General features: G+C 39.4%; 1 protein-coding gene across 1 annotated transcript in view; it reads left to right on the forward strand.

The window, feature by feature from the left end:
- ASAP1 (ArfGAP with SH3 domain, ankyrin repeat and PH domain 1) overlaps positions 1–16,001 on the forward strand; it is a 345,855-nt gene that overhangs the window by 243,067 nt on the left and 86,787 nt on the right. The window contains exons 9-11 of the mRNA XM_003782341.2: positions 5,310–5,385; positions 7,004–7,090; positions 14,412–14,512. Of these exons, the coding sequence (XP_003782389.1) occupies positions 5,310–5,385; positions 7,004–7,090; positions 14,412–14,512 (264 nt within the window). The remainder of the gene's footprint in view (positions 1–5,309; positions 5,386–7,003; positions 7,091–14,411; positions 14,513–16,001) is intronic.

A 16,001-nucleotide genomic window follows, 5' to 3' on the forward strand; every position in this document is an offset into this window, starting at 1 on the left:
TACGTGGATTCTTATATAATTGGTGTTGTATTTTGAGAGATATCCTTTGTTCTACCCTGGCACCATTTTTATTTGTTTACATTGCAGGGCTACCTTTTTAGAATGTTTGTGGTTCTGTGAGACTACATTTGCTTATTTACTTCTTGGGTTAAATTTCATGGGTTTTTCTGCATAGTCTTTGTGTGAAAATGTGCCATTTACTCTTAAAATATGTGTCACTTGGTGGAAGTTACTACAGAAAATAGCACAAGGACCTTTCAAAACTGGTCCATACAGCTCTGATATTTATAAGAAGCATCATGTAGGTCCTTTTGACTAGTTAAAATACTTTCCAAAAATTAGATACATAATTTTCTTTGATGTCTCTAATTTCTTTTTAAATAATGTTATAAATAGTAAGATCTTTATATTCAACAGAAATATTTAAGAAGGTTATCATTAATATTATGGGAAAACACAAAGCTTACTCAGAATGGAGTATTATTTAGGCATAAAAAAGAATGAAGAATTGATACATACTATTACATGGAGCCAGACACAAGAGACTGTGTGTTTGTTGTGTGATTCCACGTATATGAGGTGTTAGAAAAAGCAAATCCATTGAGGCAGTAACAGTCACTGCTAATAACATGTATGGGGTTTCTTTCTGTATTGTGTTGTGGACTTCATAATGGTGATGATTACACAACCCTCCAAATAGACTAGAAACTGTTGAACAGCAAGTACACTATAAAATGATGAATTTTATGTTACATGAATTTTTTTATCAGAAGAAATATAAAAAACAAAAGAAAGACCCATGTGCTCATGGAATTATAGCTGAAGGTAATGGAACCACATCTTCAACCCAGTTCTCTAACTCCAGAGTACAGGCTCTTAGAGAGTATGCTAGAAATTTTGATTTGGTAAGCCTAGGCTTGGGCCTAGATATGTGGGTCTAATACACTACTCTGTCTCTGATCTGGGTTATTGAGATGTATTGATAATTCAGATGCAGTTAATTAGTGCTTACACTAACTCCTGTTTATTCAGGTTTCTTAAACACCATGGAGCATACATGGAGTGTAAGTGAAAGAAAAGGCCTCCCTGTTACCTATCTCTATCAAGCAGCACTGTCTAGTAGAACTTTCTGCAGTGATGGAAATGTTCATATTCTTTGCTAGCCACACGTGACTGTTAAGCACTTGAAATAAGGCTTGTGAGGCTTTAGGAACTGAATTTTTATTTAATTTTAAATAGCTGCATATGACTAGTAGCTACCATATTGGAACACAGATCTAGAACTTTTTTTTTAAAGCATGTTGATTAAATTCCTTTTATGTTTAAAGTAAAAATGAAGCATCTTTTCAAAAATACCTGTGAAGAATCTGTGTCCCTCTGGGCAGGTTATTATAACTCCTTATAAGATTAACCTACATGGCTCCAGGGAAGAGAACCTGCATTTCCTAAGCACATCCTGAGTGCTTCATGCTTTGTTGCATGGTTTCATATGTGTTACGTGTATTCTTTGCCCATTTACACATCAGCAAACTGAGGCTAAGCAATGTTAAATGACTTGCCAAGGTTCCATAGCTATTAAATCCTAGAACACAGATCAGTGGTGGTCATAATCATCTGACCCCAGGGTCATTGCCTTTTCTGTTGTAAGAAGTCCTGATAATATCCATCTTACATGTAAGTGCTGTACCTTCAAAACCCTTCTCCAGAGATTATGTACAGTATCAGAGACCAGAATTGGTTTTGCTGTGATTAGCTTTATAGCCATCTGGCTACCTCCTTGACATACTCCTCTTTCCTGGTGTAGAAGACCCTGATTCACGTTAACACGTAGGGATGGTCTGCTCTGTGCAGAATGTTACTAGCCTCTCTAGGGGTGGTACTGGGGCCTGAGCACAAGTGCTCAGTGATACTATCTAGTGACTGGCAGGACAAGGGAAGACTTTTGGGGGAGGTAGCAACTGAGCTGAGTCTCAACAGAATGAGAGTTCAGCAGACAGGTATAGAGAAAAATAGCATTCCAGGCAGAGCACAGCATATGCAAAGGCTGGGGTCGAAGAGGAGAATGGGTTGAGAAAGAATAAGCAATTGGAAATAATACGGAATGGCTGGAGCTTCGAGTTTTCAAGGGAAAATGGAGTTAAAACTGGAAAAGTATTCAAGGGCCAAAGAAGAGCATGAAAGTTCTTTAATTCTACATTGAGAGGTTGCATCCCTACGGGCAGTGATACAAACTTGAATGCTGGAAAATGAGAGCTTAACTCTGTTTTCCAGTTAAGTGATTAAAAAAAAAAGTCATCATTCTCATCCCTGTTGCTGAATGACTTACTAAAAGATAGCATTTCTACTTCTCTTCCTTATTTTAGTAAGATTTCTCCACCAAAGAGGTCAACCTTAAAGAATGTTGGAACTTAGAGGATTTCAGTAATCACTCTGAAACCCAGTTCTGATAAGATTTGTTGTTGCCATTGAATGCACGTATTTATTAAGCTTAAAAAAAAAAATCTGCCTTAAAACTTCTTGTTATTGTGGGCCAGGCACTGTGGCTCAGACCTATAATCCCAGCACTTTGGGAGGCTGAGCCTGGAGCTTGAGGGCAGCCTGTTCAGCATAGTATAACCCATCTCTGCAAATTTGAAAAATTAACTGGGTGTGGTAATGTACACCTGTAGTCCTAAGTATTCAAAAGGCTGAGGCAGGAGAATTGCTTGATCTCAAGAGATTGTGGGTGCTTTGAGCTATGATGGTGGAACTGCGTGCTAGCCCAGGCAGTAGAGTGAGACCCTGCCTCAAAACACAGAAAACAATCTTGATACTGCTTCATTCATACCTACTTACTGAGCATCTCCTTTGTACTGGGATATGGAGATGAGATTAGTCTTCATCCAACCTGCGGCCCACTGCAGGTGACTCCTACCCGGCTCCTGCAACCTGTGGCGCACCTCAGGTGACTCATGCCTGGATCTTGTGACCCATGTGGCCCATGGCCGGCAACTCCGCCCTCTGGCTCCTAAGACTCGCAGCCTGTGGCTGGCAACTCCACCCTCTGTCTTCCCGCCACCAGGCTCCTGAGGCTTGAGGCTGGGGATCAGCAGCTTGCCCTCCAGTTCCCCACCCGGCTCCTGTGACCCTTGCAGGAGTCACCATGGTTGCCACCATGGTCCCTCCCACTGGGGTCAAATTGAGCTGCCAGTGGACCCCCCACCCCCTCCTAGATGCCGATGACCTTTTGGACTCTAGCCACCTGATTTGTGTTGACCAGGACAATTGGTTTGGAACTCTTGACCTGGCCTGATCACCAGGGGACCCACCAAGGTTGTACCCTGGTTATGTTGTTGTAGGAATGTGGGATTCTCCCCTTCCAGTTGTCACCTGTGGGGATGGGGGATGTCTTAGTTTGTATATCTCCATAGCTGAGATTTCAGCCCAAAGCCACTGATTCACTAGGATTGGACAGAAACTAGCTGAATACCGGTCAGCGCCATCTAGCCCCACACACCAAGCAGGCCCCCAGAGTTTTAGGCTGTAGTTCTGAATGGGACCTTTGTAAAGCTCTAAGGGAAAAGCTGCAATCACCAGTCCAAGTTCTTTGGTAAAGGGCTGGTTAATTACAACTCTGGGAGCCCTCAGTTCAATTTCACCTTACCAGCTTCTCTAGCCAAATGGTGAAAAATAATCATGGGGCAGAATCAGTGGAAGAACTCTGGCAACATGAATACTCGGAGTAGATCAACTCCCCCAAGGAATGACAAAGGAGACACAAAAGAAGATCCCATTCATAAACAAATGGCTGAAATGTCAGAAATCAAATTCAGAATTTGGATTGCAAATAAGATTAACAGAATGGAGGTAAAGATGGAATTAGAAATTCAAGGAGCAATTCAGAAGTTGTCTCAAGAATTCAATGAATTCAAAGACAAAATCACCAAAGATTTTGACACATTTAGGCAAGAACTTGCAGCCCTCAAAGATCTGAGAAATACAGTAGAATCCCTCAGAAACAGAATGCATTTCTTAGTAATTGGTAAGATCTGGCCTACAGACACATGAAAAAATGCTCATCATCTTTAATCATCAGAGAAATACAAATCAAAACCACTTTGAGGTATCATCTAATTCCCATAAGAGTGGCTCACATCACAAAATCCCAAAACTACAGATGTTGGCGTGGATGTGGAGAAAAGGGAACACTTCTGCACTGCTGATAGGAATACAAGAGAATACATCTCTTTTGGAACGAAGTATGGAGAATACTCAGGATTCTAAAAGTAGACCTGCCATTTGATCCTGCAATTCTTCTACTAGGTGTATATGAAATCAGCACAATGTACCCTATAAATGCATTAATCTATACATGATCTATGTTTTGATTTAATAAAAAGAAAAAGATAAAAGTATATTTGAGAAATAATCTGCTATTGGGAACAGTTAGAGAGCCTTCCAGTGGAGCAAAGTAAATTCTGAATACCAGTTTTCTGAGGTTTATTTTATGTTTCTCTAACCTGACGTTATAGACTGGGCTCCTGAGTGGAAGTTTCCACCTGAGATGAAATCTCTCCTAATTAAGAACATGGTTTCAGAATCAGGCAGACCTGGATCTGAGTTCCATTTACTGGTTGAATGAGCAGCCTGAGCAAGTTATGTGCTTGCTGTATGCCTTTATTTATCCTTCCGAGAAATGGAGATGAGACTGAGGTGACTCATTAGGGTTAAGTACTTAGTGCAGTGCTGGGTATGTGACAAATGCTCCACAAATGCCAGCCCTTGTTATTTTTTGTGTGAAATAATGCAAAATTTTTATGTAAGTTGTGGGATAAAGCTTTCCAAATGTATTGGTACCATTGCTTTAAAATGCTTTGTGTCAAGTATGTGTTGGAACGTGGGACTGTTGGGGAACTGGGTAAACTGACTTTCCTGACTTTGCTCCTGCCCTTATCTGTAGTTCAGCCACTTGTCTCCTTATGGTGTGCAGACTAACTTCATGGTAATCTGCAGGTTAATATGTCTTTCTTTCTCTCTTGAATTTAAATGTGGGATAACCAGGAGGAATTATCCTACATACGGATGAATATGCACATTATGAAATTACTGTGTTGGAACTGCAGCTGTAATTTGCGGTGTCGGTGATATCTTTTATCAAATGTCAGTTGGTAGCTATAATCTATTGGTATATCTTTATATAATATTGAAATTAATTGTATAGCTGTTTTGTATAGATAAATGGGTAAAATACACATGAGTATATTTTCAGATTTTGTTGGTATAGTTCTCTTTTTATTCTGCTGGTAAATCTCAAATGTTTTCCTTTGTAGTTTCTTTCAAGATGGCTTGAAAACAGCTGATAAATTGAAACAGTACATTGAGAAGCTGGCTGCTGATTTATATAATGTAAGTTCTTCATAAAATACATGCAGTTTCACTTGCTTTCATGGCTAAACACATGCCTGTTAGCAAATATGAAACCTGTATTAGAAGGGTATTAAAAGCAGAAAAGGTTAAGTGATGTGTCATTACAAACCTAGGACAGATAAGCGATAGTCATCAGTGGTCAAATATTCCAGTGTACCTTTTGAGGGCATAAGAGGAGCAGGGAGGGGGTATAAACCATCAGTTCCAGATGGCTCTCCATTCAGAGTTCAGCAGCATGACATTTGAGTGCCCTTTGATTAGCAATTGCAGAAAGAATGACTATGGAAGAATAAAATCAGTTGATTATTTCTGAGTAGACAAGCTTATGGGGTTTTTTTAATTGTTTTATATTTTCTCTAGTTTTTCAGTTTCTTAAGTTTTGCTTTTTAATAGGAAATCAAAAGGAAAACTTTCCTGAAAATAAAATTAAATGGCATTTGTAGAAATGGCAAACTTGTTGTCCATAAACCATTTGGCAACGAATGATATCAAAAGCATATAATAGGCTCAGCACCTGGAGCTCAAGCGGCTAAGGCTCCAGCCACATACACCAGAGCTGGCAAGTTCGAATCCAGTCCAGGCTTGCCAAACAACAGTAACAACTACAACCAAAAAAATTGGCCAGGCGTTGTGGCAGGCACCTGTAGTCCCAGCTACTTGGGAGGCTTAGGCAAGAGAATGGCTTAAGCCCAGGAGTTGGAGGTTGCTATGAGCTGTGATGCCACAGCACTCTACCCAGGGCGACAGCTTAAGGCTCTATCTCCAAAAAAAAATCATATGTATTACAAGTAAATATCTTCAAAAAAAGTTTTGGAACTTCAAATAATACCTTATATTCTTATATAACTTTAAAAGTACATAGCTGTAGATTTTTTAAATCTTCTCTTAGTAGTTAGCATGGTTCAGGTTGCAGTTCAGTGTCAAGTAATTAAAAGAAAGCAGCTAAGAGGCTGAGGCAGGTGGATTGCCTGAGCTCAAGGGTTCGAGACCAGCCTGAGCTAGAGCAAGACCCCCATCACTAAAAATAGCCAGGCGTTGTGGTGAGTGCCTATAGTCCCAGCTACTTGGCAGGCTGAGGAGTTTGAGATTGCTGTGAGCTATGACATCATGGCACTCTACCAAGGGTTACAAAGTGAGACTCTGTCTCAAAAAAAAAAGAAGCACCAATCTCTGTCCCCATTTACTGCTGTATAAACTTTCGTACATAAACTAGCTGGCCCATTAGATTCTTAGTCATTCTATGATTCTCTTCTGGCCTGTTTAATACATCATGATTTTCCTAGTACCACCCTTTGAAAAACCAGAAGCAAATAATCTCAGTGGTATTTTTTAACCTTATTTAAAATAATACTCCAGAGTTAATTGTCTATTCTAAATAGATTAGTTAATAAGAAAGCCTGTCACAGTATTCACTAATTTCAAAACTCACTGGTACATTCATAAGATGAGAAGATTGTGCCATATCAAAAATGAAGCAGTGTGAAGGAATATAATAATAAGAAAACTAGCTATAGGATAGAACTGTTTGATATATGTGGATAAATTAAACTCCCTCTGCAAAAGCATAAATGGTAATAGAAGTAAATTATTTTTGTAGATAAAACAGACCCAGGATGAAGAAAAGAAACAACTAACTGCACTTCGAGACTTAATAAAATCCTCTCTTCAGCTTGATCAGAAAGAAGTAGGTGATTTATGTGTTTGGAACAGGCTAATGGTGTACGTGATGCTACCTGTGATGCTCTTTGTGTTTCTGGATCTATAAAACGGCACGGTAATAGCTTTCTGCCAGGATGGTTATGGGGACAAATAAAATACGTATGTACCTACCATCTGCTTCAGGTAGAAACTGTATTTTAGTTCTTTTTCTTTCTTATGAAAATAGATTTCCCAGATCTATAGTTCATGACTCTCAATTTTCTGTCCTGGCTTTGAAGACATGGATTTACAGGAATGTACCTCCTCGGGCTTTTGACATATAGGCAATACAACCTATGACTGGCCGCTTTAGATAGCCTGTATCTTTCTGAGCAGCCAAAAGGAGCATAGTCATTTGCCAGGGAAATACTTTGAAGTAAAATCCTGTAGAAGCTTGGTCCCACATTAGGAAAATTGAAGTAAGGTAGTCCTGGTATGTTGAAAGACAGTGTGCAATGCATGGTATGTGTTGGATGAATGCGGTACAGACTCCTAATTACGAATGCCATTTTTTAAAATAGTTAATACATACTATGTGCCAGGCACTGTTCTGGGTATTAAACCTTAATCCCTTCCATGAAGGAGCTTGTGGAATAAGTCAGTTGTATAACAATCCATCATGCCTGAAGAGGTATTAATGCTGTTAGAGATACACTGGGAGGTAACCTGCAGCCATGCTTGACATATTCAAGTAGCTGTAAACATTTGGGGTTAGGTGGGTGGAACAGTGACAAATGCAGTTCCTGAAGTGAAAACTCAGACCTGATTATAGAGGGCCTTGAATGTCTCACTAAAGGGCATGGACTTCATAATAAGGGTAATTAAGTACTAAGTACCATTTATTACCTAGGAGAAAGCCAAAACATGCCTATTGATCTTATAAAATTGTTATGTATCAAGTATAATTGCAGTACTTAGCAGTAATCACATAAAATATATAGCTTTTTTATGTTGTCAATTCATTATGATATCACAGCAGTGGCAAACTCACTTTTTAAAAATTCTGAAAAAAATAAAAATAAGAATAAAAATTCTAGAAAGGATTTTGAGTCCAAAACAAAAACAAAGCAGCCGCAGCCCCTTCCAAAAAAAATCATATAAAGACCTGCACTGGCAACACTAATCCTTTAAAAGAACCCTATACATCCTCTTCACTGACTGAATTTAACTCCCTATTCTTATTCTTTGAGTAAGTTTTTATATGTGCCTTGGGTTTGAATCAGGTGCTAATCCATGGAGTAGGCAGAGTAGCCAGGAAGATCTGTGTACATTGAGGCAACATCTGTGTCCACCTTGTACAGAGTCTTAGACACTAACTATACCTTTTTTGCGGTCTCAGACTGCTTTAGAACATCTTAAGTATCAGACCTTCAGTAACTTCAGACTGAAACACAGATATACTATACTCTGTGAACGTAATTATTGCTAACGTACAAATCCTAGAGGAAAGAGGTCTCCTTGTATGATTCTTCAGTGTAAGGGCAATGGAAAGACCCAAAGAAGTGGGGGGAGGGGGTAGATTTCTGTCCAAGGAGAAAATTGCAAAGATTTTTTTTTTTTTTTTTGAGACGGAGCCTCAAGCTATCCCCCTGGGTAGAGTGCCCTGGCATCACGCTCACAGCAACCTCCAACTCCTGGGCTCAAGCGAGTCTCCTGCCTCAGCCTCCCAAGTAGCTGGGACCACAGGCGCCCGCCACAACGCCTGGCCATTTTTTGGTTGCAGCCATCATTGTTGTTTGGTGGCCCGGGCTGGAGATCCGAACCCACCACCTTGGGTGTATGTGGCTGGCGCCTTAGCCGCTTGAGCCACAGGCGCCAAGCCAGGAAATTGCAAAGTTTTCTACCTGCTGTAACATACTTAATCATTCCTTACCTTTGTTTTGTCACAAAGGATTACCTCTTTCCTATAAACAGGAGCTTTTTTAAAAAATAAAAGGGGGACTACTATAGTCCCTTTTTGTTTTGCACAGAAACTAATGTATTCTGCTTATGCTAGCTAAAGTTACATGAAAGCCATAGGAGTGTGTATATGATGAATTTATTTTAACTCCACTCCAAATTATAATAATTAATGATGAGTTTTTATTAGTAGCATGTCCTAAGAGTTTTCAAGTAAAAAAATTGATTTTTCACAGCACACCTGTCCCTCTCATGTTACGTATCGTCACTCATTGAAGAATATGTTTAGAAAGTAAGATTTTTAATGACTTATATTAAGTGGGACAAGAAACTATCTGCCAGAGAGTTCTGGCCATGGCACTACTATTTGAAAAGAAAATAAAGTAATCTAGAAGATTACCTGAGAAATTAAAAGCTCCCAGCAAATCATTTAGCCCGCTCACCTCATCCAGGTTCTAACTAGGCTGCAAAAAAGGAAACTTCAAAAATTTGAGTTGTAAATAGGATCCCTGGATTTTTGTTGACTCACTTTTTTCTTATCAAAACCAAATTAAGTTTGTGTTGTCTTTCAGCAAATGTTCTATAAAGTTAATTCACTTAATCCTTCAGAAAGCCTGACCTCCCACAGGAACTGTTTGCTTATATAACTACTTCTTAGGGCCATTAGTATTTTTAACAGTGATATCTATAAATAATTATGATATACTAAATTACTGCGAAAATTCTAGCTTTTTGTTTGAGTCCACTGATGGGCTCTCTTACAGGCTCATCTCAGGGTGGTTCACAAGTTTGACGGATTGTGTTTTCCTCATCTCTCTCCCTCGGCAGTGCCTGGCACATTGCCTGGCACCCAAAACCACTCAGTAAATATTAAGGAAGATGAAACAGAAGGCATTTCTTGTCTATTTCATTCACACTTCATACAAGGAAGTTGAAGCTCCTGTAGTAAGGATTTCATCTTAAATTGGATACCAGAAACTTTCATAATCCCATTAAATCAGTGAGTGTGTAATTCCTTGCAATTTAAAAAGATTTGAGATTTAACTCAATGATGCAGTTTATATATCAAGATCGTTTTCAAGTAAGAAAGTAAAGGTGATTAGTCTATATTGTTAATAGAGAATAAGAAATTAAACTAAAAACTAATAGCATAGTTTCATTCTATAGTTTACATTTTTTGGCTCACATCATGAATTTCCCCAAGGTTTTAAGTTCATCATTTGTTAGTTTTGTATTTTTGCCCAAATGAGTTTTTCGTTTACATTCCTCTTTCCCAGTACATAGTTGAATTCATAGTTGTCAAGGAATTAAGAAACTATTTTGTTCCTTAGGGTGTATATATTTTTAAATTATTATTAATGTTAATAATTGCCCAATATCTACTTTCTCAAAAAAGAAAAGCCTCTTTTTTTTATTTTTATTAAATCATAACAGTATAGATTGATAGGGTACAATGTGATAATTTGATATACAATGTGGAATGCTTAAACTGATTAACATAACCATCACCTCACTTATTGTTTGTGGCAAGACATTTATAATATACTCTCAGGGATTTTGAAATATACCCTTGCATTGTGCACATTAGGTGAGATCCCACCAAATACCCTCCCTCCACTCACTCTCTCTCCACCCCTCACTCTCCTTCCCCTTTCCCTTATCACCCTTCCTTCTTTCTGGACTATAGTTGTGTTTTTTTCTTGTTTGTTTGTTTTTTTATTTCTTATAGCGTAACTATGTACATTAATGCAATCATGGGGTACAGTGAGCTGTTTTCATATACATTTTGAAGTACTCTCATCAAACTGATTAACATAACCTTCATGTCATTCTCTCAGTCATTGAGTTAAGACATTCATACTCTGCTTTTAGAAAGATTCACTTGTATCCTTGTAAGATAAACCATAGAGGTGGCCCCACCAATCACCCTCCCTCCCCCCATCCACCCCCCTCACCACCTCTCTCCCACCCCCTTCCCATATTCCAAGAAAAGCGTCTTTTTATTTATTTAGAGTGCCCTAATAAGCTGAAGTGGCCATCATTTCTCAAAGTGCACAAATAATAATTGCTGTGACTTTATTAAGCCATGAAACTCATTAATAGTTAATTTAAAACAGTTAATTTAGATTAGTGATGCTAGACTTCTGAAACATATTGCTTCCTGCCTGCTCAGTTTAGTGAGGTCAAAGCATAGCATTCAGAGGCACCTTAGTCGCCTTTAAAAGCGTATTTGTCTGATGTAAAGCAAGACTCATTCAATCTAAGAATTTGTTATTCAGTATTTAAGGTTTATGTGGGCTAGTAATAAATATATGTCAGTAATTTTTAATGATAAATTTATAGAATATTATAGTTTTTATAAGTTGTTGGCATCTCAATCATTCTTTAAAGAAAGGTAAAAACTTTATTATTTAAAACTTAGGCTTTTATTTTAAAGTTTAGCAAAGGTCACGACTTTAGAGACACAGTTTTAAAGCATTCAGACAGACCTAGGAACCATGTGAGCAGATGAAGAGAAGTTCACTAGCTTCTGAAGGAAGAGGATTGTTCTTTTATCTCCAAGGAGATTTGAGATTTTGTTTTTAATGTTTCTGGGAAGTTACAGATATGGCAGAGATCCCTGACTCCAAATCCATAGTTAAGTATTTTTCATGCAGTTTCATGGCATTACAGCAGAAGGCTCTTCGGATTAATTTTTTTTTTTTTTTTTTTTTTGAGACAGTGTCACTATGTCGCCCTTGGTAGAGTGCCCTGGCTCACAGCAACTTCAAACTCCTGGGCTTAAGCTATTCTCTTGCCTCAACCTCTCAAGTAGCTGGAATTACAGGCCCCCGCCACAATGCCCGACTATTTTTTTGTTCCTGTTGTCGTTTAACAGGTCCACGCTGGGTTCAAACCCACCAGTCTCGGTGTCTGTGGCCGGCGCCCTAACCACTGTGTTATGAGTGCCAGGCCAGCTCTTTGCATTTTATTTATCCCTGCCTTGTTTTGTTTCATGCCTTAGTTCCCTGCAACCCAATCTGATTTTCTGTCCTAATTTTTCTTTATTAGGATATAGACACATGACTATTTCCTTCACAAAAACCATAACCTTGATACTACTGTTATTACCGGCTGGGGACAGTCTTTAGAGGTACAGCTAGAGAGCAGCTGCTCTCTTTGCTTGCCTAATGTTTAGTACAGTCTCTCGGTCCATCCAGAAAGCATGAAAATACCTATCAGGGAGGACTTAGCCAAATTATAATACTGTGGAATTCAGGATTGTGGGCCCTGGTTAAAAGTAAACATTTGGGGGAATCTCGCAAGAGAATTCCTAGATCCCAGCCCGCACCTCACCCCAGGTGATTAGTATTATATTTCAAATGAAGGGACTCCAGCCTGTTATAAACAATTACTCAAATTAAGAAGAAGACTCAAGTTTATAACCTTTTGAGTATGTGTTCACTTGCCTGGTAAAGTGTACAGTAAGCTCTCAGTTCCCTACAAGAAAGATCAGGACAGTGTGATCAGAGTATGTCTACCTCAAAGCCAGGGGTTATGTATTCAGGATCCCCAGTACCTGGCTTTTAGGAGGTGTTTAAGACATGCTTTTAAACACAGAATTCGTGTGTAGAATAGCGATACAAAGGTGCTAGAGTTTTTTTTCAACTATTACTAACATTGATTTGCATCACTGTACACACACTGTTTGGCCCAAAAGGATCCAAAATACCAGAAACAAGTCATCCTGGCCTTAAAGGTATTTTGCACACAAGTCATCAGTCAATGACCAGTGATTGATTGAGCTTCTTACATCAGCCTCACATTTCAAGTGTTGTTTATTAATTGGATATGTTTATGAAATTCTCTTCACTTGGCTCGACGCCTATAGCTCAACCGGCTAGGGCGCCAGCCACGTACACCTAAGGTGGCGGGTTCAAATCCCCAGCCCGGACCCGCCAAACAACAATGACGGCTGCAACCAAAAAATGGCCGGGTGTTGTGGCGGGCGCCTGTGGTCCCAGCTACTTGGGAGGCGGAGGCAGGAGACTCGCTTGAGCCCAGGAGCTGGAGGTTGCTGTGAGCTGTAATGCCACGGCACTCTGCCCAGGGGGACAGCTTGAGGCTCTGTCTCAAAAAAAAAAAAAAAAAAGAAATTCTCTTCACTTAAAGGGAAAAACAGATAACCCCCGCAATTTGCAACCCTTAGAAGATTTTCTGAGTAATTCACTTTGAGTTTCACTGAAGTATTGATTCCCTACACACACGCCACACGTATTTGAAGTTTGCCAACCATTTTATTTTAGTGAAATGTATACCTCATGTTCTTCTAATCAGCTACATTTCTGTTCTCTTTCATCATGACCCAAAATAAAACCTGATAGATACTGAGATATTTTATTGTCCTATCCCCCAAAGTTTATCATGAATCTACTGATGTATTTGTGTATTGTATGTGTTGTCTGTTACTATCTTTACAAGGAAATTTTCTTTGCATGTTATGTAAAGTACTTAAATTATGGGCGATAAAATTTTCAATGAAATTAATTATATTTTCACATGTTCTGCCTTTTTTTCTTTGTTGCTTTTGCCCTTCCTGATCGAAGTCTAGGAGAGTAAGTCAATACTTTCTGTGAAAATTGTCCTATGTCTGAAAACCCATGTTGTCATTCTGCAGTTCAACATTGCTCATTTATTTCTTACATTTCCATGATATAATGACTGTTTCTAGTCATACATTCCTTAGAAGCTATGGTTAGGTCTCAGCAGAGAGCTGAGATAAATCAGGCTTATTTGCATCTGTGTTGTTGGTTTGGCCCTTGTAACCCCCTTCACCGCATCATATACTTTGCACTGCTGTAGAGCCATGTTCTTAGGGTTAAAAGTGTGGTTCATATTAATTTACATATTTTTTATGTATGTTAACATTAGTTGCAAGACAATTTATGATAATTGTTAATACCTCACTGAGAAGATTCCCCTTTTGTTTGGATGTATTCTAGCAGAATTTATAAAGGGAGAAAAGGTGCAGCCTGGGGAAGAGTGCCTTCAGGTTGCATGGACTTTGTTTTGTGGTTCACTTCAGTTTTTCTGGTGCTTCTCAAGTTTTTCTCTGCTGCTGGTATGAGGTACTTGGAGTCACACCAGTGCATTGTGTTTGTGTGAACTCAGATCAGAGTAGACCTGGGTTCTGAACTAGGAGACCTTGACTCCAGGTCCCAGCTCTGCCTTGGGCTTGTTTTGTGACTCTGGCAATTGTCTGCCCACCTGTTTTATCCTCAAAAATAAATGCAAGGACCTTCCAGGTCTTAAAGTTCCATAATTCTCTTAGACCCAGACCAATTAGCAAAGGCTCAGTGGCAGAGTAGAGTCAAGGATTTGAGAATTGTCTCTAGTTTTTTGGTGAATTTATGGTTCTTCTTTTCTAGGATTCACAGAGCCGACAAGGAGGATACAGCATGCATCAGCTCCAAGGCAATAAGGAATATGGCAGTGAAAAGAGGGGGTACCTGCTGAAGAAAAGTGATGGGTATGAATGAGCCCACTCTCGTTTCCCACTGTGGGATCAGCATACTTACTGAGTGTTGTAACCTAAGAACTTTTTCCAGCCATTCAAATAGGAAAACACAATTAAAAGGTTAATGATGCAGCCAGTGCAGCTGCAGACCTTTAAAACATACCGGTTTTCTTCAAATAAGTCTGAGATTTAATTTGTTCCTTTTAGAAGAAGCGGTAATTGTTCTGGCCCCTAAGTGGCATCATGTGCAGTCTTAGGAAGGAAGGTACAGAGCAGCATGTGAGGCAAACACGCATTGACCTCGTACCCAACCACCTCTTTGCTTTTATTCATTGTAGTTTTTTTGCCCATAAGACTGCCCACCTGTGGGGGTCACCCTCGACTCCACTGTTTCCTCTTAAATCACAGCCAGTCTGACAAAAGCCCTTCTCCTTCTAACTCTAAAGATAGTGCACTTCTTGTTACCTCTATGCTCTCTGCTGTAGGATCAGCCGCTGCCATCTCTCCTGGACTGGTCTCTGTGACATGCAGGCTTTTTTCCTTCCAGTTCACCTCAACAGAGCACTCTCTTAAAAATCATAAAGCACGTAATGTCATTCCTCAAGGCTGAATAGTTTGATTGTTAGATTGGTTGTTTAACGTTCAAAAATGTTTTGCTAGAGAATGGAGACAGTGGTTTTAGCTTAATGTGTATGGGGATATACCTCACCTGTATAAAAGGCTTTTGTGGGATGGCGGCTGTGGCTCTCAGTAGGGCGCCAGCCCCATACACCGAGGGTGGTAAATTTGAACCCCAGCCCCCAGCCAAATAACAACAACAAAATAAATAGCTGGGCATTGTGGTTGGCACCCAGGTACTCGGGAGGCTGAGGCAAGAGGATCACCTAAGCCCAAGAGCTGGAGGTTGCTGTGAGCTGTAATGCGACAGCACTCTACCAAAGGACAACAAAGTGAGACTCTGTCTCTTAATAAAAAAAAAAAAAAAGCTTTTGTGAAGGTGATCTGGGAGGCAAAATTCCTTGCAGAGAGTTGGTCACATTAACCAAATGCAGATAGGATTTTATCTTTGTTTAGAGTTGTCTTATATTGCATCGTGGCAGTTTGCTTACAGGACTAATTTAAGAAGCAAAAGAAAAACACAAGATGATATTGTTTTAAATAACTAGGCAGCTCCAATGGTCTCTTCTAATGTCATTTGTTTCCATGGCAATAGAAGGCCTGTGAAGCCCTCTCCCAGCCTAGGGGATCCCCGTTCCCTGCCCATGGGAAGTGCTCTCAACTCCATTTTTACCTGCCTGCACACATGTCTCTTCCTGTATCTGGAGCTTCACACACAGAAAAACTCTTCCAAGCCGAAATTAGTTCTGTTTGACTTTTTCTATCATTCAGCATCATCAAATCAGATTTTTCAAATAAATAGCAGCCAACTCATTCACAACTACTTTTGAATGATTTGACCGCTATTTATTTTGCTCAATGAATCAGAAACAGTTCTCTGAAG

The sequence above is a fragment of the Otolemur garnettii genome, unplaced genomic scaffold (genome assembly GCF_000181295.1).
Source record: "Otolemur garnettii isolate 467f Iridium unplaced genomic scaffold, OtoGar3 scaffold00004, whole genome shotgun sequence".
In the NCBI taxonomy this organism is placed as follows: domain Eukaryota; kingdom Metazoa; phylum Chordata; class Mammalia; order Primates; family Galagidae; genus Otolemur; species Otolemur garnettii.